General features: G+C 44.4%; 1 protein-coding gene across 2 annotated transcripts in view; it reads left to right on the plus strand.

Annotated features, from left to right (window-relative positions):
• MLXIPL (MLX interacting protein like) overlaps positions 1-27,991 on the plus strand; it is an 883,858-nt gene that overhangs the window by 338,127 nt on the left and 517,740 nt on the right. Inside the window, exons 2-4 of one of the 2 annotated variants that reach the window (XM_078679572.1) lie at positions 8,910-9,016; positions 13,815-13,897; positions 14,628-14,733. In XM_078679572.1, coding sequence (XP_078535698.1) covers positions 14,632-14,733 — 102 coding nt within the window. In that variant the 5' untranslated portion in view covers positions 8,910-9,016; positions 13,815-13,897; positions 14,628-14,631. The remainder of the gene's footprint in view (positions 1-8,909; positions 9,017-13,814; positions 13,898-14,627; positions 14,734-27,991) is intronic. The other variant, XM_078679571.1, reaches the window with a different exon arrangement.

Here is a 27,991-nt window from a genome sequence, read left to right on the forward strand (position 1 = left end):
CTGAAGTGGATCTCAAACTGAGAGCATTTTGAGAAATTCATAATGAGTTGGGTACTCATGAACAATTCTTATTCAGGTAATGCAGCGTGATTCTGCCAGTTAATTGAGAGTCAAAATACCTGACTTGCGCCATGAAGGTCATATGAGTATTGGAAGGACAAAAAGAGAATGCTGGTATTGAAGAGTAGTGAGAAATGTCGTAGTGTGTGAAAATGACAGTAAGTCCCAGAATCTTTGGTCTAGTGAATCTCTGGATCTGCTTTGGGAAAATGTGGCTTTAGATTAGAGTCTTTATTCAACAATGGTTCTTATTTGTATCATTTGATAAAAATATTGCATTAGAAGGCTAAATAACCTCATACAATCAATGCCATAGTATTGACTTTTGGATAATGAAAAAGGACCACCCCAATTACAAGTAAAGCAAAAATTAACTTTATCTTCAAACCTTCCATGCATTTGGTATATCCATGAAGTGGATTGTGCATTGTGCCCCCGGTGTTACAACCGCAGCAAAACCAAATCTAGCAGTAAAAATATACGAACAAGCGGATGTGCTTATAGTATAGTGAACGAGGCCGAAGGTTATGGAACTCTGAGGTGATTTACAATATCCTTATCACATATGGCAGGGGGTACTTTATATTAGACCAAAAAGAGAGTACGCAGTTCTCCAGAGTACAAAGGGCAGATGAACCAGAGTGAAGGCACAGTGGAAGGGAATCCTCCTTGTTGGAACTAGAGTCCTCACACACCCAGCAAGCTAGGTGTCATGCTTCATCATATGGGCTCGCTCCTCGTCGGGTCGGCGGTGCAATACCCAACGGGCGCCCATAAAGGGGCTCTTTAGCGGAGATCTTTTGTTCGTGCCTTTGGTGCCATGGGTGTGAGGGCCCTAGGGAAAGGGGTTTGTAGATGTATGTGAGTGGTTAAAAAAGGATTGGGTTGTCCACAGAGGAACTTTAATAGAGTTGTAACCCACCTTATTAAAAACAAAAAAAATGGTTGCTCTCTGGCTCAAGGGTCCAGGGGAGCAAGGCTCTACTCTATATCAATCGTCAACATGTTTCACGCAATATGTCACAAGCGATACAGTGCATTTCATCAGGACCAAAAAACTATCTACACTCGGTGGTCTGGACGAAGCGTTCCTACCCACCACTAAATTAGTATGCGAGAACAGAGTCCCGCCAAGGCTAGTGGAACCTAAAAGGGATGACATAAACACAAACATAGGCAAAAGTGGTCAGTTAAGTCATCACGAAAAACTCACAAAGTGCGGTACATCTGACAAGAGCAAGATAGGTCAACGGTGCACGCTCTAAACTCTAATTAAATGTGGGAGGAAAAAGTTAAAAGGTTAAAAGCTAAATGACTGGAGGAAAACACAAATGAATCGCAGGTGACAGAAGATGGCATGAAATGTCTCACCCGACTAGCTGGAAGCGCTTGCTTCAGCGGTCTCCCCGGCAATAGACACCTCAGTTTAGTTGTCCTGGAGTGGGGGAGAGAGAGGGTAAATGGGGGCGGGGGGAGAGGCAAAAGAATTAATGGAGCCCACTATGTGTAGGGGGCCGCAGTGCCCATCGCATCCGCGTCTGGGTCTGTGGAGGCCCTACTCATGGAGGCAGCCTGTGGGAGGGCGACTAGTCACCCTGGTGCCCTCACTAAATGGCCCTCTGTCGTTGTTTATGGTGGTTGCCCAAAGTGCGGTGTCGGTATGGAAGCGGGAGACCTGCGTGACGCACCACCTGGCCAAAGCCTGAGGTGTGTGCCACACTGACTCCTACTTCACCAAATGCCAACAACAAAAGGAGACCCTGTCACTGACTCCATCGGTCATCAGTGGGGATCCTGGGGAGAATAAAACCACCCGCTCCGCTGTACTACGAGCGATTAGGGCACACAGGAAGAACGCCTAACACTCGGAGTATAGTCCCGACTACTCCCGCACAACATACAGTCCATGCCCATACACTCACCTGCCCATATAATATATGGTCATACCATCGCTTTTCCCACAAACCACTTAAAACATTGGAGTGTAGCTCTTCCATGCGCAAGAGAGAGCATGCTTGCAAACATGAAGATAAAAAATGTAACCTCTTATGCAGAATTAAATACATCAAAAACCTGTTAGATATTTGTTGAAAAAAGATATGAGAAACAGATCAATACAAGATAGTTTTAAAAAAAGAAGAAGCTGTGGTAGGACAGAATGTGTAGAGACATGCTGAAAGGTCCTTCTTTTTTATAATTATCTAAAGAAAGCAAAAAATTATCCTTCTATTTGCAAGTCACTGTAAAGTAGAAAAATAGAGCAGAAGGTTAAAAAGCAATGTTTCATTTTCGTTGCTATAAACAGCTGCTAAGTGACCAGACCTGCCTTTCACCTGGCTGTTGGCTCTGCATTGTGACGTCAGAACTCGACTACAATAACTTATAACAGTTAACCTCTTGCATGCTCATGACAAGGTGAGCTCGTCATGAGGCACACTGGAGCTGTGCTCATGACAAGGTGAACTCGTCATGTATAATGGGATTATCAATCAATCAACACAGGAGGGGAAAAGCCTTAGCAGCCAAGTGGTTAAATTCTGATGTGGCTTATTTATAATTGGCCACTGAGTGCATCAGTAGTCGCCGATTATAAAGAAATTAGAGACAGGCAAGCTGACCATGAAGTCCCAGGTCAATGCCGTCTCCTCGACCTGTTTCTTCATCCTCTGCATTCTGCATGAAACCTTCTAATGGCTACCCCAAAGCACCAGATGCACAATCACACAGGCCCTCGTCCCCAGCTGGCTGGACTACAGCAACTCTCTCTGCTCAGGAATCGCCACACATCCCCTTCAGAGAATGCAGATCATACAAAATGCTGCAGCCAGACTCGACATCCCCAGATGAACCCACATCACTCCCCCCATTTCAAGGACCTACACTGGCTCCCTATACAGAAGAGATGGCAATCTAAACTGCTCACCCACACATACATTGCCCTATACAACTAAGGACCTGCCTACATTAATCGCCACCTGACCTTCAACCAGCCTGCATCTCTCATGCTTGCCCACACCCCCTGCATCCACTGAAACAAAAGCAGAGGATGATCCTTCTCCTGCTCTACAAATCGACTGATTGATACAGAGATTGCAGAATCTCAATTATTTTGTATAACACACACACCCTATTTTCTAATTGTAAGCACTGTGTCAGCGATTTCCAATCTGAGTTTGGTATTTTGTTTTTGTGTGGAAATGTTTTTTTTAATTTTTATTTTATTTTATTTTACTATTCTCCAAAAGGGATTTTTTGTCTTGCTGGTATTGTCAGTTTGAAGTATAAACTGATGGAGACTGGACGTAAACTAGAGAGAACAGAACAAAATAACTGTTGTTCGCAAATAGAAGGGTGTGTCTTTAACCACCTTCTTAAAGGAGAGATTTTCGGTTGAGATTGGTGTTCCACAGGACCAGAGTTCCTTTTGGTGGTCTCAACACCTGAGAGTGTTGATTTTGTGCCTTGGTGCTAGAGGATTTCTCGCTTGGGAGACCCAACACCCTCAAGTTTCCTGCAGTGGTGAGCAAGTCATGAGATGAGATAAAGTGGTTTGTTATGGTATATTTTGTTATATGTAACAATAGCTAACATTGAATTTAATTCTTCAGTTGAAAGCGAGAGGCAGTTTTTTTAAGGGTGAGATGTAGCTGATTATGTCTTGAAGAGAGATGTGTTTGACTAACAAATGTACATGAACGCTATGAGGGGCAAATGCAGATTGTGATGAACTTGTCACCAGTGCTTTGCCAAAGTCTTTAAAGGAAAGCTTGTGTTTGTTTTTTCCAGACAAGCCAGAGTGTTAAAGTGTTTTTAATTTGTGAGAAATAGGAAGAAATTACTTGATTTGGCTACGAGCTTCATAAATGAAGTGAGAGTTGGAGCAGCAGGGTCTAAGGTAAACCCCAAAGGCGTAGCTCTGAAACCAAGCCTGAGCACGAGCTATGGGCTTTGTCATTCGCCGTAGAGGTGGACAGCTTCAACAGTACAAATAACAGTCGGAGCTTGCCATGTTATAGAGCTTTTATTCCTTATGGTTGTTGGAGGGGGTGGAGGGGGAAGCAATAGGGACAACAAGGGGGTGGGATGAAGGGAATAGGCAACACGACCAGGGCTGAAGAGGAAGACCCCCGGGTGGAGGGGGGAGGGAGCAACTCAGACGGATGAGAGTAAAAAATGAAGTCCACGAATGAGAAGTTGTGGGCATGGGAGTAGGAAGTGTGGGGGACGCGGGGGACATATCCCCCCAGCTTTTGGAGTGGGGGGGACATGGGGGATAAGGGTAGGGGTGGCGAGGGGACAAAAGAATTTCCCCTCTCCCTTTTGTTAGTCGCAGGGCCATTAGCACGCGAAAGAGCTTCCTAATGGCCCTGCACTTGACCTGCCTGGAGTAAAAGAGGCCACCTGATCTCTGCCCTTTGTTATGCTGCAGGAAGGCTCTGAGTTCTGGGAAGGGCAGAGAAGGAAAAAAACAGTTGTCTCTTTTCCTTCATGCCCACAGAAGGCAAGGACAGTGTCAACTTCTCCTGGTCTGCGTCTGGTATCTGTCCTCCTCCCCTCTCTCTCTCTTTATTTCTCCATCTCGTTCTGTCTCTGTCTCGCTCCTCCTTACGTTAGATTTAAAGAGACAGCTCGTGTACTCTCTCTTGCTTCTCATTTTCTGTCATTTGTTCCCCTGTGAAATGGATCCAAAAAAAAAGAGCGGAACACTTTGCCTTGAAATGCCCTCATTTTCTGACCATTTTCTGTTCAAAAGAAAAACCTCGGGACAGAGAGAAAAATATTTAAATAACCAAATAAAGCAATACAGAGTGGTCAGCAGACAGGCCAGATTGTTATTTACACCCACACACATTAGCACCACTTTACAGAGTTTGCCAGTGAAAGCGCTACTTTCTTTCAACAACATTGTTTTCCCAGGGTGGGGAAGTGCACCATTCCTAAAGGGACTGCAATACCTGGTTGATGGGTGGAGTGGAAACGTTTAAAATGATACTTTTCAACAGTTTTAATTATTTTAGCTTATAACATGCGGCTCTGTGTTCGGAGATGTGGTCTTATTTAAACCAAACTGCTTATATTTTGTAAGGATATAAGCAATGGACATTGAAACGGGTCCCTTTCTGGTCCTTTAGCCATGTCCTGAACTTTTCAGTCAAAATTGCTTACTGATTTCTGAATAATGAGTTTTAAACAGTTAAGGTAACAATGATGTTACTGATTACAGTTCACATACTTTGCTTATTCTTGTATTCTCTAGGAGTGTTTGGTTTTTCTAGGGTGTTATTTTTTTCAGGTAGCATTTTACTGTTGTCTAGTGCATAATTTGAATTTAGTCGCAGCACAATTGAGTTGTAGCTGAAGGCAGTGCGAGTTTCTCTCAGTGGCGCAGTATGGTGTTCAGTGTGGGAGAGGATGTGGCACTCTGGCCAGGGATGCTGAATTTGGAACTGGAGAACAATGTTCAGCCTTCATGACCAGTCCCCCAGATCACACTCCTGGCAGAGCTCATTCCAATGCTAGACCTTAGAAGGCCCAATCGACCTTAGAAGCCCTGGTGTCTTAGCACCCGCAGGTGGACCCTAACAGTGAGTTAACCTTGAAGGCCTGGCCACCACAATCCATACTGCAGTTCATCTCCAGTCTTGCGAGCAGGCATACGAAAAAGCACACCCTAGATCAACTGTGACTGTCGCTGAGGTCACAAGACCCTTGAGGCCAGTCCACCTCACCCATTGGTACCTCCTTTGGCCTTTTTCAGCAATAGTAGTGCAACTTCCCAGGGGTTGGCAATGTAGGATTTGCATGCACACCAAACTTAGGGGGTGATTATAATGGCGGTCTGATTATAATAGCGGTGAGACCGCCACGTCGTTGGCGGTCCCATCGCTATCGGTGACTGCATCACCGCCCGCCATATTACAATGACGAGTGGCTCCCTGGCGGTCGGAAAGACCAACCGCCAAACACCCGATGGGCTCCTTGAGCCCTCCAGTGCCGTGGAGGGGCTCTTGGTTCCTACAATGCTGGTGGTGCCTACCAGGCACCGCACTAGGGATTACAATGTCCCTTACCCGCCTGCCTAGCCATGGCTGTTCAACCGCCATGGAAGAGTTGACGGAAAGGGACATTTGAGGCCCATAGCAGGCCCCTTTCCCCCTAACCCCCAGACATGGGACCAAGGGGGCATCTATGATGCCCCCTTACATATCACTGCACCATGTGGCAGGCACCGCATTGTGCCAGCCACGTAGTGCAGTGATATAAGTAATATGTCCCTTTTTTACATTGCGGCGGATGATGCAGCCAGCAGCACCTGCTGCAATGTAAAAGATAGGCACTGCGAACGCTGTAGTGGCGGTCGCACTGTAATGCCTATCGTGGGGCCGCCACCTTGAAGGCCAGCTGTCCCATTCCCTGATTCGATGTCAGACAGACTGAAGTCCGTCTGCCATCATAATCAGCCCTAAGTTTGCAAACTTCTTGGTCTCTGCTTCATGCACAAACACTTTTAACATGTGCAGCCTGCTTTCGGGCCACTGGAATTATGCGGCAATGGAAGCCAAAATTATGTTGCAGTGTTGACTAAATTAGGCAACAATAAAAAGGCTGCAGCGTGATGCGGTACATTTTATGATGCTTTAGTATTTTGACATATTTATACCTACTAACAGCCTCTGCAAAGCTTTTGCCTCATTAGTACCTGTGTAACATACAAATGCAGCAGTGGGAAAGGTGACCAGTCAACCTTGCAAAGGGCTCTACACTTCACAGCAACATAGGTCACATTTCTTTCAGTAATTTTTGATCCGTTTGAGCTACAAAATATTTTTGGGTGAAATTGTTAGAATATGCAGCAGATTATGTATTATGTGGCAAATATGATAAAGCCATAGTTAAGTGGAAAACATTTTTCCATTTAACTTAGTTTTGCCCCAACATTGTAGTTGATAAATTTGGCAGTTCACCAAACGGAAAAGTCGAGTTTGGTCACAATTTGCATTTTAAAAGCAGTCCTACAACCCAGGGCTACTTTTAAACTGACCTCAGGCTTCAGCAGTGCACACATGCTAGCGCAGAAAGGGCTGCTGGTCTCTAAACTGCCATGCCCTATTATATTCTAGGGACTTAAAGGTAGTTCTAATCCCCCTGCCCTATTATGTACTAGGGCCTTGTAGGAGAGGTCATGCCAATCCTAGGGGTACCCTAACCCATAGTGCACCCCAGTGTATAAGTGTTTTCACTATATTTTTAAGTGTCTCTTTCAGAATAGCACTGGCCCTGGGCCTGTTTAGGCAGAGTCCAGGGTCAGTCAGAGTCAGGTACCACCAGTACCAGTCAGAAAAAAGTTTGGGGAGTGCCCAGGGCACAGGGTGGCTTTGCAACATTAGAGAAGTACAAACTCAGAATTTAAAACATAACACCATGGTTGGGGGTTCTCTTTAATAATCAGAATTGATGTCTATCCTAATGAACCCATTTTCCAACATTAGGATAAGGAAAGACTGGGGAAAAATCATAATGTCCTAATCTATACCTTAAAGTTTTCATGCAGCTCTTTGATGATGGCTAATAGCTAACTGTTCAATGTTAGGATTTTAACTCCCGAACTGCAAATACCAAAAGAATCTCTCATACAAAAGCAGTAACTCACTGACCTATTTATATGATATGCATGTTGTGATCTGCGTGTTACACGTTCTTTGCAGCAGGCATATTACCCCACTGTGGCTACCTTACCATGAGTCAAAACTTCCACTAGACAAACCTCCAATCTCTCTCAATAAAGAACATTAATCACCAAAGTTATCTTCACATTTTTATTTTTGCCTGAAAATTGCTGGAGACCAGGAATACAGACAGCAGCAGGTACTTTTCAAACCATAATGCACTTGCAAACACGACGCCCTACCCTAAGTCAGCGACCTTTGTTTGCTTGGTGCGTGAAGATGCAAGATTCATATGCATGTGTTTTTTTACATTTGGTCTGATTACTATATGAATGTAAATAACAATAAAGCATAATGCAAACTGTGACTACGTGTCTGCTTTTCTCAATATTTCACTTCAAAAGTATGTGATTGTATTTGTTTAACGGGTGGTGGTTTGTATACAGTTACGGGAAAGTCCACAAGGTTGTCCTTGTCCCCCCCAGAATTTTGGTGTCTCCTACGCCCCTGGTTGTGGGTGGGCCCCAGACCCCTTGAAAAAGACAATATCTCATGCAAGTGAGAAGGCGCGCGCTGACGCAGGTGAGACCTAAAATGGTCAAAAAGCCCTCCTCGTAGAGTTTCATATTTAACTAGGTCTATTTTATACTGTGTTTGCAAGTGAAGAGAAGGAATTTCAGGGATTTATGGATTGAGCATCAAGAAATGTTTAAATATTTGAAAGGCAGGTACAATGCAAGAGAATTGAGTTTTAATGGCCTTTTTAAGCATTGCAATTTTCTTAAAACCTCCCATCTCTTGAAAGACGAAGATGATAAAAATGGTCCTTTACTGACACCTAGTGGTCAGTCAGAATATGCTGCTGATTAACATCTCGTTGGCGGACCGGGTTTAAAAGCACGTGAATCCCAGTCTCGCTCTTGTGTTAAAGTTCCCCCGTGAGTTTCTGGCGTTTCTCTTGTGCAATAATCCCCCCATCATTCTGTTTGTCTCTCAGTTGATAAAGACGGGGATGCTGTACTCCCCTTCACCTTAATCTATTTATACTTTTCTCAAACCACCTCTTCTTGCCCCAGCGGTGCACTGAATAATATTCCCCCAAGAGGTGTGTTCCCTGATGCTTTCCTCGCCTCCTTAAATTGCAGTTGCTCTTAAACCTCTCAAATGTATTTTCATTTTCAGTGGGAAACTGGTGTCTCCGAAGTGGAAGAACTTCAAGGGCCTGCGTCTGCTGTGCAGGGACAAGATCCGCCTGAACAATGCAATCTGGAGAGCCTGGTACATCCAGTGTAAGTGACCTACAACATAAATAAATACCTACTCGAATTTGTAGAGCATGGCTTACCCATGTGGGTATCCAGCCGCTGTCCATAGGCACAGGAAAATTAAGTGATTTGCCCAAAATCACAGGATGTAGAGCCAACGCCGATACACGAGCCTGAATCTTTAACTCGAAGTCATGCCACATCCTACGCCATGATCCAGCGTGTCATCATTTCTGCCGCCCTGGCAGTAACACCTGTGCTCGTGCACCTCAGTCCTAGGAACAGCACCTTGCGAATCTGGCAGTCAAATGCAATCCATCACCTCATCACTGACATTCAGCAGAGAGACGCTCTACCAGAGCTTCTCAGTTCCGACCTTCATTGCTGTTAATCCAGCACTGGGGCGGTGGGGCCCAATAGAGGCCTCCACGGGGTTTCCTCAGTCACGACAGACTAGCGGTATTAATGCCAGAGTATACAGCTCAGACCTTGCAACCAGTCCTGACCTTGCACTCCTGCTGTTCTAGTATTGAGACAGTGAGAGAACTTGAGCTTAACGTGCTGCACCGCTGCTATTCTACAATATAAACAAGGCTGCAGTTCAAACAAGGAACCCCCCTGCATTCATACCTAGCACAGCTCTGCCCGAACATAAACAAGGCTGCTGTTTCAAGAAGGAACCCCACTGCATTCGTACCTAGCACAGCTCTGCCAGAACATAAACAAGGCTGCTGTTCAAACAAGGAACCCCCCTGCATTCATACCTAGCACACAGCTCTGCCCGAACATAAACAAGGCTGCTGTTCAAACAAGGAACCCCCCTGCATTCATACCTAGCACACAGCTCTGCCCGAACATAAACAAGGCTGCTGTTCAAACAAGGAACCCCCCTGCATTCATACCTAGCACACAGCTCTGCCCGAACATAAACAAGGAATCTCCCTGCATTCATACCTACCACACAGCTCTGCCCGAACATAAACAAGGCTGCTGTTCAAACAAGGAACCCCCCTGCATTCATACCTAGCACACAGCTCTGCCCGAACATAAACAAGGCTGCTGTTCCAACAAGGAACCCCCCTGACTTCATACCTAGCACACAGCTCTTCCAGAACATAAACAAGGAACCCCCCTGCATTCATACCTAGCACACAGCTCTGCCCGAACATAAACAAGGCTGCTGTTCAAACAAGGAACCCCCCTGCATTCATACCTAGCACACAGCTCTGCCCGAACATAAACAAGGCTGCTGTTCAAACAAGGAACCCCCCTGCATTCATACCTAGCACACAGCTCTGCCCGAACATAAACAAGGAACCCCCCTGCATTCATACTTAGCACACAGCTCTGCCCGAACATAAACAAGGAACCCCCCTGCATTCATACTTAGCACACAGCTCTTCCAGAACATAAACAAGGAACCCCCCTGCATTCATACCTAGCACACAACTCTGCCCGAACATAAACAAACAAGGCTGCTGTTCAAACAAGGAACCCCCTGCATTCATACCTAGCACACAGCTCTTCCAGAACATAAACAAGGCTGCTGTTCAAACAAGGAACCCCCCTGCATTCATACCTAGCACACAGCTCTGCCCGAACATAAACAAGGAACCCCCCTGACTTCATACCTAGCACACAGCTCTACCAGAACATAAACAAGGCTGCTGTTCAAACAAGGAACCCCCCTGCATTCATACCTAGCACACAGCTCTGCCCGAACATAAACAAGGCTGCTGTTCAAACAAGGAACCCCCCTGCATTCATACCTAGCACACAGCTCTGCCCGAACATAAACAAGGAATCTCCCTGCATTCATACCTACCACACAGCTCTGCCCGAACATAAACAAGGCTGGTGTTCAAACAAGGAACCCCCCTGACTTCATACCTAGCACACAGCTCTGCCCGAACATAAACAAGGCTGCTGTTCCAACAAGGAACCCCCCTGACTTCATACCTAGCACACAGCTCTGCCCGAACATAAACAAACAAGGCTGCTGTTCAAACAAGGAACCCCCTGCATTCATACCTAGCACACAGCTCTGCCCGAACATAAACAAGGAACCCCCCTGCATTCATACTTAGCACACAGCTCTGCCCGAACATAAACAAGGAACCCCCCTGCATTCATACTTAGCACACAGCTCTGCCCGAACATAAACAAGGAACCCTCCTGCATTCATACCTAGCACACAGCTCTGCCCGAACATAAACAAGGCTGCTGTTCAAACAAGGAACCCCCCTGCATTCATACTTAGCACACAGCTCTGCCCGAACATAAACAAGGAACCCCCCTGCATTCATACCTAGCACACAACTCTGCCCGAACATAAACAAACAAGGCTGCTGTTCAAACAAGGAACCCCCTGCATTCATACCTAGCACACAGCTCTTCCAGAACATAAACAAGGCTGCTGTTCAAACAAGGAACCCCCCTGCATTCATACCTAGCACACAGCTCTGCCCGAACATAAACAAGGAACCCCCCTGCATTCATACTTAGCACACAGCTCTGCCCGAACATAAACAAGGAACCCTCCTGCATTCATACCTAGCACACAACTCTGCCCGAACATAAACAAACAAGGCTGCTGTTCAAACAAGGAACCCCCTGCATTCATACCTAGCACACAGCTCTGCCCGAACATAAACAAGGAACCCCCCTGCATTCATACTTAGCACACAGCTCTGCCCGAACATAAACAAGGAACCCCCCTGCATTCATACTTAGCACACAGCTCTGCCCGAACATAAACAAGGAACCCTCCTGCATTCATACCTAGCACACAGCTCTGCCCGAACATAAACAAGGCTGCTGTTCAAACAAGGAACCCCCCTGCATTCATACTTAGCACACAGCTCTGCCCGAACATAAACAAGGAACCCCCCTGCATTCATACCTAGCACACAACTCTGCCCGAACATAAACAAACAAGGCTGCTGTTCAAACAAGGAACCCCCTGCATTCATACCTAGCACACAGCTCTTCCAGAACATAAACAAGGAACCCCCCTGCATTCATACTTAGCACACAGCTCTGCCCGAACATAAACAAGGAACCCCCCTGCATTCATACTTAGCACACAGCTCTGCCCGAACATAAACAAGGCTGCTGTTCAAACAAGGAACCCCCTGCATTCATACCTAGCACACAGCTCTTCCAGAACATAAACAAGGCTGCTGTTCAAACAAGGAACCCCCCTGCATTCATACCTAGCACACAGCTCTGCCCGAACATAAACAAGGAACCCCCCTGCATTCATACTTAGCACACAGCTCTGCCCTAACATAAACAAGGAACCCCCCTGCATTCATACTTAGCACACAGCTCTGCCCGAACATAAACAAGGAACCCCCCTGACTTCATACCTAGCACACAGCTCTACCAGAACATAAACAAGGAACCCTCCTGCATTCATACCTAGCACACAGCTCTTCCAGAACATAAACAAGGCTGCTGTTCAAACAAGGAACCCCCCTGCATTCATACTTAGCACACAGCTCTGCCCGAACATAAACAAGGAACCCCCCTGCATTCATACTTAGCACACAGCTCTGCCCGAACATAAACAAGGAACCCCCCTGCATTCATACTTAGCACACAGCTCTGCCCGAACATAAACAAGGAACCCCCCTGACTTCATACCTAGCACACAGCTCTACCAGAACATAAACAAGGAACCCTCCTGCATTCATACCTAGCACACAGCTCTTCCAGAACATAAACAAGGCTGCTGTTCAAACAAGGAACCCCCCTGCATTCATACTTAGCACACAGCTCTGCCCGAACATAAACAAGGAACCCCCCTGCATTCATACTTAGCACACAGCTCTGCCCGAACATAAACAAGGAACCCCCCTGCATTCATACTTAGCACACAGCTCTGCCCGAACATAAACAAGGAACCCTCCTGCATTCATACCTAGCACACAGCTCTGCCCGAACATAAACAAGGCTGCTGTTCAAACAAGGAACCCCCCTGCATTCATACCTAGCACACAACTCTGCCCGAACATAAACAAACAAGGCTGCTGTTCAAACAAGGAACCCCCTGCATTCATACCTAGCACACAACTCTGCCCGAACATAAACAAGGCTGCAGGTCCAACAAGGAACCCCCCTGCATTCATACCTACCACACAGCTCTGCCCGAACATAAACAAGGAACCCCCCTGCATTCATACTTAGCACACAGCTCTGCCCGAACATAAACAAGGAACCCTCCTGCATTCATACCTAGCACACAGCTCTGCCAATGCGCTCATACCTAGCCCAGACCACCTTTGCTATTTCATCACGGCTATCAGTATGCAGCTCTGCTTACACACCTCAGCCTCAACCATTAGCACTGCCATCTGTTCCATGACTCAGGCCTGATGCATAGCTCTGCTGTTGGACCTCAATCCAGTGCTTACCTTCTTTACTGCCTTTTCCAGCAGTACACTGCAGTCTCGTACCTGTACCTTTCTGTCTGGATCAGCCATGTTAACAATAGGCAGCTGCGGTCATGCACGTCAACCATGCTCTGCAAGGTTCCAGTCTGCTGTGCTTCTGGAGCAGTGCATACAACTCTGTCCTTGTACCTCAATCCTTGACCACAGCTTTAGCTATTTCACTAGTGAGACCCCACACAACCATACCAGCACCCCTCAAACACCCCTGCTTCACCATAGTTTTAGTATTTGGGCTTCACCAGCAGCTTCAGCAGTGCAAGGGGCACCTGCTCTGTACGCTGGGACCGGGTGTGCTGAATATTCAGATGTCTGTCTCCACACTTTGTGTTCCATGCCAGGGCTAACACTGCTGTGTTATTCTTCAGATGTTGAGAAGAGAAAGAATCCTGTCTGTGGATTTGTTACTCCGCTCGAGGGATCAGATGCTGATGATCATCGCAAGCCAGAGGTACGTCTCATTTTTGATATTTGTACAGCACACAGTTGGCCAGTAGTATGGTATTGCAGCATATTTTTGAGAGTCCAGAGTGACTTTTTCCTGTGGTTCTGATTTTACCTTCTGAGACCGGAGCCTGGTGTTGTTTGTGGAGATGTGCACAAGATTGTGTTTTTTCGCTTATTCAGTTTCATTCAAGATTTGTCTGTAAGCAGTCACTGCGGGGGCTCTATCTCTTCAGATAAGCTGGTGTGAGAAGCTGGCCTTCATGAGCTCATCGTTCTTCTGCTCTCTACAGCCTTCTTCTGGTACATGCTGCTGTCATGGCCTGTTTGTCACTTATTGAAATTAGTGCAGTCTGTTTTCTGGTCATTTGGATTTACTATCAGAAGATGCCAATAACAATACATTTGAGCGCACCTTCTTGGCTCACTATGTGGTCGAGTTGCAGGTACCAATGTAATAATAACAGCAGGAACTTTATTTTTTTTAACAGCTCTTGCCACATCTGCCATTTCATAGCACAATAAAGGACAGTGTTACTATTGCTCTAATCTGAATATATAGAATACAGAAGTGCTGGAAACAGGAGGAAGTCAGAACAATGGTATTTGGCATGCAATCTGCTTGGTCTCCAGTTCTTTACAAACATAAACCTAGAGCACCAGTGCTGGGTAGGAAAGAGAACTTGAGCCCTCACACAAGCCTTCTCCATATTAAACAAAGCGCTTGTGCTTGGTAGGTGAATGTGCTGTTGGCCAGGATGTAAATCTCCTTGTACGCTAAGAAGAGTACTTCTGCTGGGTAGGAGAGTCTTGCATCCCGCATCGATGACACAACAACCAGAAGTGAGTTAAAAATGTTTATTGATAATTCATCTTGAAACAATTGTATTCATACCCTTAAACACCTCGTTCAGCATTCTCAGAAACAAACTGTCCGCCAAATTTAAACCAAACGGCATTCGTGTGAATTGAAATGTACCCTCCATGGTAATAAAGGCTGTCAGTATTTTAGACTGCTCATTTGACTTGATCTGGTGGTAAGCATTTTTCAAATCTAGTTTTGAAAACTACTTCCTACCCTCTAAAGCCAATATCAACTCATTTATGTTCGGCAAAGGGTAAGTGTCCATCACCACTTTCTGGTTAAGAGACCTAAGGTCAACACAAAACCTGTACTGCCTATCAGATTTCTCTGTAACTACTGTTGATGAAATCCAACTGGATGTGTTCTCTGGTTCAATCACCCCCTTTAATAGCATTTCATCCATCGTTTCTTTTACAGCAGCCCGAGCAACGAAAGGAAAACTCCTCACCATGTGCTGAATTGGTGTTGCATCAGGTTTTAACTCCATTTTGTTAACGTTCCCTCTCAGGTGACCCAACTCTTCTTTGAAAACATTATGGGCCCTATTTAGAATGTCGGATGATGAGATGTCCTCTACTAACATAACCTGATTGGATGCTCTTGGTTTTATAATGATGTTAATTTCATACTTCTGCATTGAACCCAAAAAAGGTGGACCATCCTCTTCTACATATACCTTACCCTTAATCTCTCTCCCTCTAAATTTCATAGTAGAGTCCATGTACCCCACCAACTCAATGGTTTCTTCTTGATGTCCCCCACCCCCATTACTAATATCGTTGGGCAAAAGAGCTGTGCCTGAACAATGTCCTGCAGACATTCCCTTGGGAATAATGGTATACATTGAGTCTGAGTCTACGATAAGCTTTAAGGTCTCCCCATTAACCACAAATTCAGCTTACAGTCTACACCTCCTCCCTTTTTCCCATCTCTACATTCTCTACACTAAGGATTCTGTTTCCATGTACTTCTACCATGCACTCCTCATCTACTGTGGCCACTCTTGGTTTGCTCCCCTGTTTGCAAAGAACAGAAAAATGGCCTTTATGACCACAATATATGCAGTCCTTATTAATTGCTTTACATATGCGATAGTCCGCACCATTAGCACGACTTGGCATTCTGCTTGGTTTTGCCAACACTATTACCAGACTTAAATATCACACCCACATCAGACCCTCCTTAAGTCGTATTGGAAACCACGCTACAGCTGGTGTCTTTTCTTTCCATCTAATTCATGCACAGTTGGGACTGCTCCACCACTTTGGTAATGTCTATGCATCCTTCAGAGACAGATTCTTCTCAGCCCACAACTGCTCCTTTTTACTTTTACAGTTAACAATCAATTGGTCACAAATTAGTTCATCTGTCATTTCACAAAATTTCCTTTTCACTGAAAGTTCCTTAAGTTTGGAAACAAACTCATCGATCGACGCACTCTCATTTTCAAGATGTGTATAGCATCTATACCTCATCATGGCTAAATTCACTTCTTTTGCAGATCTACTCTCAATACTTTTTTGGGCTTCAACATACCCATTTTGAATAGGATAACCATTGGACTCAGTTGCTACAGGTAAATATTTGAAAACATGTTGACCCTCCTTACCTAGCTTATTCAAAATTAAAGGCTTTTTCTAAGTTGCATTAAACTCCTGACCATCTAGTGCCTCAATATATGTTTCAAACAATCCTATCCTCTCCTCTCATTCCGCTGACAATTGATCTGGTTGTGACTAAAAAAAACGGGGGTGAAAAGATGGCACTCTGAAATTGAATACTGGTTTAAGGATAAGTTATAAGGATTTTGAAGGTGTAAGATTTTGTCCTGCTGGAAAAATTACCCAAAGAGGTAGTGTCCCTACAGGAGAGGGCTGCTGGATTCTATTATCTTTACATCATGATTTCCAAGATGGACAGAGGGCTGTGGCCCATCCTTGACTTTTACTTCTTGGGCCTGTACATTTGGCTAGAAACGTTCAAGCTGTTTTGCCTGAGCCTAATCCTGCTGGCCCTCAATGAGGGGGAATGGCTGGTTTACCTAGACCTCCAGGAGGCTTATTTTTACAGCCAATTTACTTGTCAATTTTCCCTGTGCACCAACATTACCTGACGTTCACCGTCGTGCCATTTGGCCTTACAAGTTCTTCATATTTTTGCAAAAGTCAAGGCATTTGTAAAACCATTACTGTGGAATTCAGAAATCCTTGCATTTTTGTACTTGGATGACTGGCAGGTGAAATGTCTCCTGTGCTACCTACTCTTAGACGAGTGCTTTACAATCAGTGCCCAGAAATCTCATCTTACACCATTGCTCAGGCTGATGTGTTTTGGTACTGGACATGAACACATTTAGGGTTTTCCTCCTCAGAAGATTGCGGAGAGGATTCCAACATGTCTAAATTAGCAATGGATAACATTACAGCATGTCACACGCCTGCTTGGTCTGATGGCCTTGCAGATCCTTTTGGTTTCTCATGCTAGATGGCGGATGAGAGCCTTCCAATGGTGCCTGAGAAAGGAGTGGCTCCTAGAGAGCCTCTAAGCTTGGGTGCAGATCTTTGAGTCAGTCCATCTAGATCTGAACAGTTGGTGTGTTCCTCCAACCTGCAGGTGGATCTTCCCTTGAGTCCTCTGCAGGGCCAGGCAATCACAGTCAGAGATGCCTCCTTACTAGGGCTAGGGCACCCAGCTGGACAACATAATGTGAGATGCCTTTGGTCAGCATCAAAACAGCACATGCACATAAACGTACTGGAGCTGCAATCATTCTGACTTGCCATGAAGACCTCCTCCCTTCCATCTGATAGTGCACCTTTTAGGGTCTGACCTACAACATCACCACCATGCGTTATATCAATGGACAGGATGATGTCAGGGCATGCCCCCTGTGCAGGTAGCCTCCAGCCACAGTCTATGACAGTGGGCCCAGCAGTAGGGCATTTTCCCAGGCAAAACGTCATCTGGAAGTGATGGACATGATCTTCCCAAGTTTGTGGTTTCCATGCTTGGATCTCTTCGTCACGGTCAAGAACAGGAAATGTTCTCCTCAGTTTTGTTCTCTGCATTTCCAAATGGATGCAATCAGATTTAGTTTGGTATGAGGCCTGCTATACACCTTTCCACTGATTTCCCTTCTGTTGAAAGTCCTGTGGATGATCAAGTACAGCTCATTTTGATGTCACTAGACTGGGCCAAGAAGATTTGGCATGCTGATCATCCGCCATTCAGCCCTGAACACTATAGCTGCACACATGGTGATCGACAGTTTTCAGCTAGAGCCCTTTTGTTTACCATCTGAAGTTACTGATGACTGCTTGTCTTCTGGGAAACCTGACGCAAAATCTGTTTTTGGGAGTCACTGGAAAACATTTGTTTATTGATGCGAGTCAGGGGGCCTCAGCCCCCATTCCAGTCTTGCTATTCTGATGTCATGCATATGTCTTTGTCACTTACACCACAAGATCTAGAAATAGTTACTGCTAAAGGTTATCCAGCTGCCCTATCTATCTTCATGCACTTCCTTGACTAGCCTTCTCTGTTTAGGTAGCCATTAATGGCGCGTTTACTGAAATGTTTATTTGTTCCCTCCCACTCCTTTCATTGTTCCTCAGTGGGATTTGAAACTTGGGTTGACTTTCCTCATGCCATCCCCAACGGAGCTCATGCACACCTGCGCGGTTTAGCTTCTCATTCTGAATACTGTCTTCTTATGGCTATGATTGTTGGGTGATTTCGATTCGATCAACATTTGTGATATTTTACCCTCATAGATTTGTTCCTTAGACATGTCCACCCATATTACCTAAGGTGAGGTGCCGAATTTATGGGAAGACTATGTAGCTACCAGAAACATCATTAGGCAAGGTAAGTAACTTTTTCTTCGCAGTCAGTAATGCCTGGACAAAAAGTGCCCCCACTCATGAAGTTCGAAGTGTAATCTTTAGAAATCAGATCAAATATTGTTTGTAGTATTTACTCATTGTGCCCATTAAAATACCCTCAATAACAAATTATTTTTAAGAAAAGTAATGTACATGACTCATTGTCTCTGGCACAATTCCTGTGGTTGTCGAATCCGATAAAGTGAGGTAGTTCCTTTTGGGAGAAAAACACCGCAGGCTGTTGAATCATATAATTTGAGCTAGGACCATAACCATCTTACAATAGGTGCAGAAGAGCAAATTCTTCATCCAGACTGTTGTATGAGTTTCCAGAATCAGTACATTATATTGCTGGGGATGTCCAGGTACCATTAAGAGTGGCCCCAACACATTGCACTAGGACCATGTGTGATTCATCAGGCCCAATTCATTCTATTGATAGTTCTTTAATGATCAAAGATGACACCTTGTTAGATGGGAAGGAAGATTACTATTAAAAACTAGTAGAGGTAAATGGAAACAAGCAAGTCGAGTCAAGTCAAAAAAGCTTTATTTCGGCTGTACAAGCCATAAGAGCACTAAACATTTTACATTTCATAAAGTGAAAATAGTTGTTAAAACCCACACACGGTAGTCATGGATAAGTATTCAAAGCATCACAAATTGATAGAATTATAGAATAGTGGATTCCTATTATGATATTGACTATCACTGTCAATCTTTCCGACCCCTAAGGTTTAACATACATAAAGATCCAGGTCACATTCATGGGAATTATAAAACTGTTAAAAGGAAATGCCAATTGTTTCCATTTTTTTTTTAGATAAATTAAAAGGAAAAACATTAAAATTACTTTGCCAAAACAAAAATGTTTAGCACAATTCTCTAAAAAGGACTATATAAAACAATTACATTTATCAGCGGGAAGGCAGCATCTAGTTACTATCCAGCTCTTTCCCCTTGAGGATACCTCTACGTATACACCACATTGCAAATAGAAATTTTGAGGTAACAACTACAAATAATGGAAGTGTTTCGTATTTAAGTAGCCTAAAGACCTCAACATAATTTCTGAACCCCAGATTCCTGCAAAGTTGGAGGATCCACCTCGATCTTGGCCTAGTATAAGCAGGACATAACAACACTACGTAGAGTTCTGTTTCTTCGAAGGCAGATCAGCCAGGGCAATCAGCTTAGGTTGCACCCTTCCATTTGTTCGTGAATGCACGGAGCGGGAGCGTACCGTGCCTAAATTGTAAATACAATTTTTTTGCCATGAACGGTTAGATACTGTCCAGGGCCAATACTAGTTTGTACTGCTGCTTAACATCCAATAAACCTTGAGGTCAGGCAGCAAGTGTTCATTCTCTTGGTCAACAAGGCAAATTTGTGTTCTTTAAAAACAGCGACTAAGGACTTTTTGGGTATAATGCGGCAAGTCTCTGCCGGAGTGGACCACATATTTGCCCATCCCAGTGAAAAGCATACATTCCTAACATAAGACAGCCAAGGTAAGTTGGCTGCTCCCAGAATGTACATAACATCCCTCAGTTCCTCCCTATAGGTTACTAACTCGGGCATGCTCCATATGTGACGCCAGAAAAGGAGGGGACGAGAGGCAATTAAATCCGCAATAGGGCAAATACCCAAGTCCATCCTAAGTGGGGTTAGGCGCGTGCTTCTTGGTAGACCCAGCAATTGCCTAATAAAGGTATTCTCTGTGACCGAAAGGGTATGGGATGAGCAGTGACCCCAAAGTTCGGCTCCGTCTAAAGACGCTCCCCTCGCTTGGGTTTGTAAATTTCTGCCGGGGGGCTGACCACTTTTTGGGTGCAATTCTTATGAACTTTCAGAATGCCACCCATTGATTGTGTTAATTTCAGATTGGCCTTCTTAATTTGGGCCCACAGTCCATCTTGTCATTAAGAGTGATGCCTAGGTAATCAAAAATTGCCCCCCTCTCTAGGGACCTACCCTCCTATTGGGGATGCGGACAGTTAGTAGTTTTGGCATGGAAGACCATATATTTGGTTTTCTGAACGTTTATCTTCAGATTCCTATTCCTGCAAAATGCACTGAACTCATCCAATGCACGCTGCATACCCATTGATGATTTAGACAGGAGCAGCATGTCATCGACGAACATTAAAGCCGGTATGTTATGATTTGCTAACTTTGGGGAGTCTATGTCCTTCGCTGCCAAGAGGGTTTTGATTAGACCGTTTAGGAAGAGGGAGAAGAGGGTTGGCGCTAGCACACAGCCCTGCCTCACCCCTTTTTCCACAGGAAAAGGAGCAGTCAGTTTTCCTGTTTTCCCATTTCTTACTCTCGCATTGGTAACTTCATTTAGGCGCTTCATTAATTGACAAAGGTAAACCGGTGCTCCCATGTCGCGGAGGATACCCCATAACTGATCATGCTGGACCATGTCAAAGGCGGACTTAAGGTCCACAAAGGTTAGATAAAAGCTACCCCTTCCAGAATAACTGTTTTCCAGTGGATTAATTGCAATCTAAAAATCTGATCGATGGTCGAGATCTTGGACCTAAATCCTGCTTGTAAGGCGTTTAAAACATTCATCTTGTCCATCCAAGATTGCAATCGCCCCAGCAGAACACGTGCAACTATCTTTGGAGAAACGTCAATAAGGCTTATTGGCCGATAATTTGCCAGATTGCCTTTTTTAAATTTTGGAATAATGTCCGCACAAGCCCAAGTCGAGGGAAGTGCCATACCCTGTATAATAGCATTGAATAGAATTTGTAGATAAGGAACCCACACTACCTGTTCATTTCTGAACAGGTCACCAGGAATTCTATCCAGTCCCGGTGCCTTGTTGGAAAGTAATTTTCTCCCCGCCAAGGTAACTTCCAGCTTTGTGCATAGTGGTGGATCCGTGTTTAAGTGGATTTGATCTATGTCTGTTAACCCGTGTGCTGCAACTTCATCCGTAGGCCCAGAATATAGACCTTTTAAATATACTCTCCAGGCTTCTTCCCCCTGATTTGGTTTTATAGCCGAGTTGCCCTCGGAAGGGTCAGTTTTAACCAAGTTCGAAAAGCTTCTCATGTCTCTGGTATCCAAAGCTAGCTTAATTGCTTCCCATTTTTTGTTCTCGCAAGCTGCTTTGGCTTCAGCTATGGTATTTTTATAATGTGACCTGGCGGTTCTGGTACATAAGAGGTCCTTATTTTTAACCTCAAGCACCAGGTCGCGTTTAGCATCCCTACACACTTTGTTAAACCAGGGGTGTTTAGGTTTTGAGGCAAGTTTATTATTATTTCCATAGTTAAAGAAAAACTCTGCCAACTTTGAAAACATATCCTGGTGGTTCCTTTTTATCAACAATAAAGATTCATGGCCTTGATAATTTTCAGACACACAAAAAGCAGTTTCTATGTAAGGAATAGATTGTGTGTACAAAGAGGCCTTTTATCATTAGATGCAACATGGGTACCCAGCGTACTCTTCTACCCACTTCTGTTGCAATTAAATTTGGGGGGGGATGTCTTGTCAAACCTTGGCCACCTTTTAAGTTGGGGATAAGCTATCGCAAGTACCAGTGGGTTGTGGTCACTTTCACATCAGGATTAAACCACAAAATCCTTAATTCTAAACCAGTTCTCAACATCTACCAGAATGTAATCGATTGTAGAGGCCTGCCCCAATTTATTAAAAGTTGGGTTTCCCGGGGTGCCTGAGGGGAATCAACCATTGCAGGCCCTTAGCGAGTAGGTGAGAGTAAGTGAAGTCACTTGGAGAACAAGGGTGCCCACCCCCTTGTTGGATAGATATTACAGTCCGGAACTGACCACACGGAATCTTCTTTGCTAGTAATGGTAGAGCTTATACCATTGAGTGGTTCAAAGTGAATATTAAAATCCCCCCCTACAACTTATGGACAGACTCTGGTAAGGTAAGAAGAAAGGAGGCCAAAGAATCTAAAGTCTGTGAAGTTTGCCCCATCCTCACTGGGCAAGAGTATACATTGATAACGGCCAACTTAAGTGTGTCATCAAAGGAGAGGAGAATACACAGGATATCCAGAGAATCTGTGTCTAGCACTTTAATTGTACAATCCAGGTGAGTAGCAACCCAAATGCAGAGGCCCCCTGAGTGTCTCTCTCTAGGCCCCTGCCAGGCTGGGATAGAATATGCCACATAACCTGTCCTATATAATGGTACAGTGGACCACGTCTCTTGAAAGAGACATAGCTTGTGGGCGTCAATAAATTCACCCCAATCAGGAAGATCCAGCTTGGAAGTAAGACCTGCTATGTTCCAAGATAGGGCCCTTGTAATGTGCGGATCTTTTATTTTGTCAATCTGTGAGTGCACGGGTTCCAATTCCTGCTGTAACACTTGGCTTGGTATCCCCTCCCTGTCCTGTATATTTCCCGAGGGCTCCCCATAAGTTTTTGGTAGAGCACCCGAGTTTCCAGTGGCCACTGCTGCCTCTATATTTTTCCTAGAGAGGTGGACCATGACCTCAGATCTTTCGCAGTTGTGGAGCACAAATAGCTGGGTAGCTATGCCTTCTATTGATTCAGCTGGAGATTCCGGTCAATCAACAAGGTCTAGATTGCTGCATCTATTACTAACTGGGATGTTAAAAGACGGGATTGTTTCGGGGCCCCGGCCCATATTTGGCGAATTTTCAGTCTGGGCTCTCATTTCCCATTTTTTGTACACACCTCCCATTCTTTCTATTAAGGGACTGGGAGGATAAAAATAACCCAAAGGGTGTGTCTGGATATTGCTGTTCTCACTAGAGTGACCCCAATTCAGAATTTATTGTACCACCCTGGTGTCCCTAAAATTAATCAGGACACAATCCCCCGGGATATCTTTTCGCCTCTGTCCCAGACAACTAACCCGCCTAGCAAATAGAATTTCACACTGTATTAAAGGTGGGAGCAGTCTATGTTTATTTAGCCAAAAGGTTACTTTATTTTTTAATTCAGGATAAGTCTCCCCTCTACCTGTTGCCAGCTCTGGTACATCAGATAGGACAACTGTATAGGGAGTCGAAGCCAGGGGTAGATCTATGCATGACAGGCCAGGTTTAGTTGGGCTTCTATTCAATTGCCAGTTATTACCATGATTCCTTCTACAGTTGCTAGAAGAGATTTGTTCCACTTGCAAGACTAAAATTGTTACCAAGGCCATAACCAATATCCCCATCCTTAGATGCCCCTTGTTGTGGCACATCTGGGGCCATGGTTTTTTGATTGCGGGGGGTAGGCCCGTTGGGGTTTTAGGGGCTGGTAGAGCGATAGAGGCAGATGTAGACAGATAGTATGGCCCTCTGTCTGCACCTTTGATGCTATACTCGTGGAGGAGTGCACTTGTTTCCCCACCTTGTGGACTTTTTGTTTCGTCTGGCCACCTTTCCTGATTGTCCCCCCCTTAGCAGATTTATTTAGTTTTTCAGGAAGTGCTTTTTCGAGTGTGGGCCAGAGAACAGGAGTGATGATCGAAAGATTTACTATTTGGGGGGAATCAAGGGCTCCTATTTCCAAAGACATTGGGGAACTTGGATCATAAGCGTTAAAGAGAGCCGTCTTTCAGTGCATTCTATCTCATTAGAGACAGCCCCAATTGCCTGCTGTAGCATTTTATCAATGGCGGTCAGTTTTAAAGTGGGCGTACGCACTGAGGCTTTCTGGCGAGTATTAGTCCTTGTAGGTGGAGATGTACTGTCCCCCATGCTATACTATAACTAGACTGCCTTAGTAGGAGGGATATACAAAGGCTACTAGTCGAGTAGGTCAGGGAAGCACACTCCCTACAGAGCTTTAAGTACTGTGGTACAGCCCTTGCTCTTTCCGACCCCCCCCCAAAGAGAACTCCAATTTTCAGCAGCAATGTCCCAATGAAATAACATTAAACATGTAAACTCACATAGCGCAACTTATCAAGGGGGGTGGCCCAGTCCAGCCTCGTTCAGGCTCAGACGGGCCTGAAAGTCGGTTGCAGGGAAACAAGCATTGGTAAATGCATTAGGTTTCGCTTATACGATTAATAATAAACCGTTTTGTGTTGTAAGTTGTAGCTTGCTGAGTAGTTGTGCAATATAAGTTACAGAAAGTCGGTTAAAGGGTTATGGCTTGTTTATGTACAAAAAGGCAAAATATTGTGCTGTTACTAGTGATATAGTACAGGTAAGCAATAGCAACATCTTGAAAAAAATAATTGATGTAATAGCAATATTATGTGTTTGGAGGAGTTTGGATAACTTTTGAGCCCGGTGCCACTGCACCTGCTACACCATTCAGATCATGACCCTAGGGCTTGAAAGATAACTGCACTTGTGTCTGCCTGTTTAGTTGTAAAATATAGCAATAAACCATGTTAGTGGGGTGCCTCGAGCTTTTGGTCCCGTGACCCTTCCATCTGCTGCACTATTAAAATCATGACCCTAGCCCTTGCTTGATAATTGCACTTATGACTGTCTGTTTAGTTGTAAAATATAGCAAAATTAGGTGTTTAGAGGAGTTCTGACAACATTGTATGTATGTATGTATGTATTGCGACTTATATAGCGCACGTATCACCCGAAGGCATCAAGGCGCTTGCTTAGGGAACCCTTCCTGGTATTCCCCTGTGAGATACCCCGGCAGGGTATCCACAAGGTGAAAGCCAGGCATCCCGCCGCGAGGGGCCGTAGTGGAGATTAAGCAAGCTATTGCCCAGAGTCGCAGAGTGTGACCCCGTGAGTCGAGTAGGCACCGGAGCGAGAATTGTCGAGTCCGTGGAATTTTTGAGCCCGAGACCCGCCGAGGCGGGGAATCGAACCCTGGTCCACAGCCGATCTCAGCTTCCGGGTCTGCCGCCTCTAACCACTGAGCCACGCTTCTCCATTTGGGCCCAGTGCCACAGCACCTGCTGCACCATTCAAATAATGACCCTGTTGCCTGATAGATAACTGCACTTGTGACTGCCTGTTTATTTTTTTTTATTTTTTTTTATTTTTATTCAAAGTTTTATATAGCGCGAACAAGATCCTTACAGATATCAGAGCGCTTCACAGAGACAGGGGTAGGGGCAACAGGAATGAACAAGATAACGAGAGCAGCATAATAATCACTCACATAGTAGGATAACAATAATGTACAGAAACATTTCCAAATACAATCATGTAAACAAGTAATATAAGTATATATATAAATATAGTTGTAAAATGTATCAATAATCAGTGTTTAGTGGGGGGCTTAGAGCCTTTGATCCCAGAGTGCCATTGCACTTGCTGCACTATTGAAATCATGGCACTACTGCCTACAGGATAACTGCATCACTTCCTTTTTAGTAGTAAAATATAGCAATATTTGGTGTTTAGTGGAGTTATGACAACATTTGGCCCTGGTGCCACTGCACCTGCTGCACAATTAAAATCATGACCCTGTTGTCACACTGTAACTGCACTTGCGACTGCCTGTGTAGTTGTAAAATATAGCGATATGTGTTTAGTGGGGTGCCTGGAGCTTTTGGTCCTGGTGTCACTGCACCTGCTGTGCCATTGAAATCATACTGTTGCCTGCTAGATAACTGCACTTGTAACTGTCTTGTTTACTAGTCAAATTTAACAGTGATCTGTTTAGTGGGGTCCCTGGAGCTTTTGGCCCCAGTGCCACTGCACCTGCTTCACCATTCAAGTATGGCCATTTTAACTGAAAGGAAACTGCAATTGTGACTGCCTATTTAGTAGTAAAATATAGCAATATTAGGTGTTTAGAGGAGTTCTGAAAAACTTTTCAGCCCCTTGCTGCTGCAGCCGATGCACCATTCAAATATTGACCCTGTTGCCTGCAAAATAACTGCATTTGTGACTGCCTGTTTAGTAGTAAAATGTAGCAATAATTGGTGTTTAGTGGAGTTATGAGAACTTTTGGCCCCAGTGCCACTGCATCTTGCTGCACCATTTAAATCAAGCTACTTTAAAATGCAATTTTGACTGTCTGTATAGTAGTAAAATCGATCCGATAATGCCTGCAAAGTGCAAAGAAAGGTACTGATGCTTGAAAAGGTTCTAAGGCTAAAGCATCTGTTTTACACAACAAAGTAATAAAAAAAGCAAGCATTCCCGCATACTGTTGGCAGCGGTCTGCCGTTTCCCTGGGAAGAGATCTTATCTTATAGTTTAACCGTCCTTGAAGTCTGGACAGTGAATGGGGCTTAAACAGTTAGAAAAGCTTTAGTAGAAGATAATTATGGTAAATGCATGCAGCCAGAGGAAGATGCGTTTCTGTAAACAGTACATGCTTTGCAGCCTCAATGTAAGAAAAACAAATTCCACCCACTAAAGCGGATTGGAATGAGTACTTTGGCCTTGGGAACTGATAATAGAGGCCCCTTTTATGATATATCAATAACAATAGATTTCAGAAGCACAGTGCAAGCGCTGTGCAGACGAAACCTGAAAATAGGCAATGCAAACTCCTGGAACAATGTGTATATTCAGAACTGTCAGCATCTCTCCTTGTATAGGAGATCCCAATTTACTATCTCCCAGGAGAGCATGGTCAAGTATCTGACAGAATGAAGGCTCTGTACGAATTAATTCATAAAACTGAAGGAAAAATCGGTCTTTAGTTGGGACCATAGCTCTGCTTTTTTTTTGTTGAAAACATGTTTTATTGCAGTTTCAAAGTACATCGACTGTAGGTATCCAACATATATCAGTTGTGCACAGAAAATTGCATGTTACATAATTGGTGACATCTACCAGGTACATTTGGTAAACAAAACCTTCGTAACAACCGGAACATCACGCAGACTGTCCCCATCCCCCCATATAGGCATACATCATTGATAACTTGTACACAATAAATCAGAAATCCGGACAAACTTGGTAAGAAGAAGGCCATTAACCCCCGGTAATACAGGCTCCTAATGGGATTGCGAGGGAGTGGGGGAAGATCTATACCCCGGTATGTACATCTCTGCTATTTTAACCTCATTCTAAAAAACCTATACTCAATTCCAAAAACCAGACTGTGCTGATCAAAATTTTTGTGGCACCTCAGTCTGATGATTTCATTTTTTAAGGCCAGCTTCCCCACCTTAGAACACTGAATCCACTTACAAATGCAACTATCCAGCTTTAGAAAAGTGGCTCTAAAGGTGATACAAAACTGAATGGAAAGCAATAGATATGACACCGTTCAGCCTTTCACGAAACTCTTCACTGAAATATCTGAAGTGTGCTTTGCTTACACAGGCTGGACATGAAGAATAGGAACTAAGCCTATTGATGATAACACATAATGCTCTAAATTCTTTCCTTACCCTTTTAGTAGGACTGGGCAAAAAAACTTACCGCAAAGATTAAGCGTCTATAACAAAAAACATG

Source organism: Lissotriton helveticus, chromosome 3_1 (assembly GCF_964261635.1).
Source record: "Lissotriton helveticus chromosome 3_1, aLisHel1.1, whole genome shotgun sequence".
NCBI classification, from domain to species: Eukaryota; Metazoa; Chordata; class Amphibia; order Caudata; family Salamandridae; genus Lissotriton; species Lissotriton helveticus.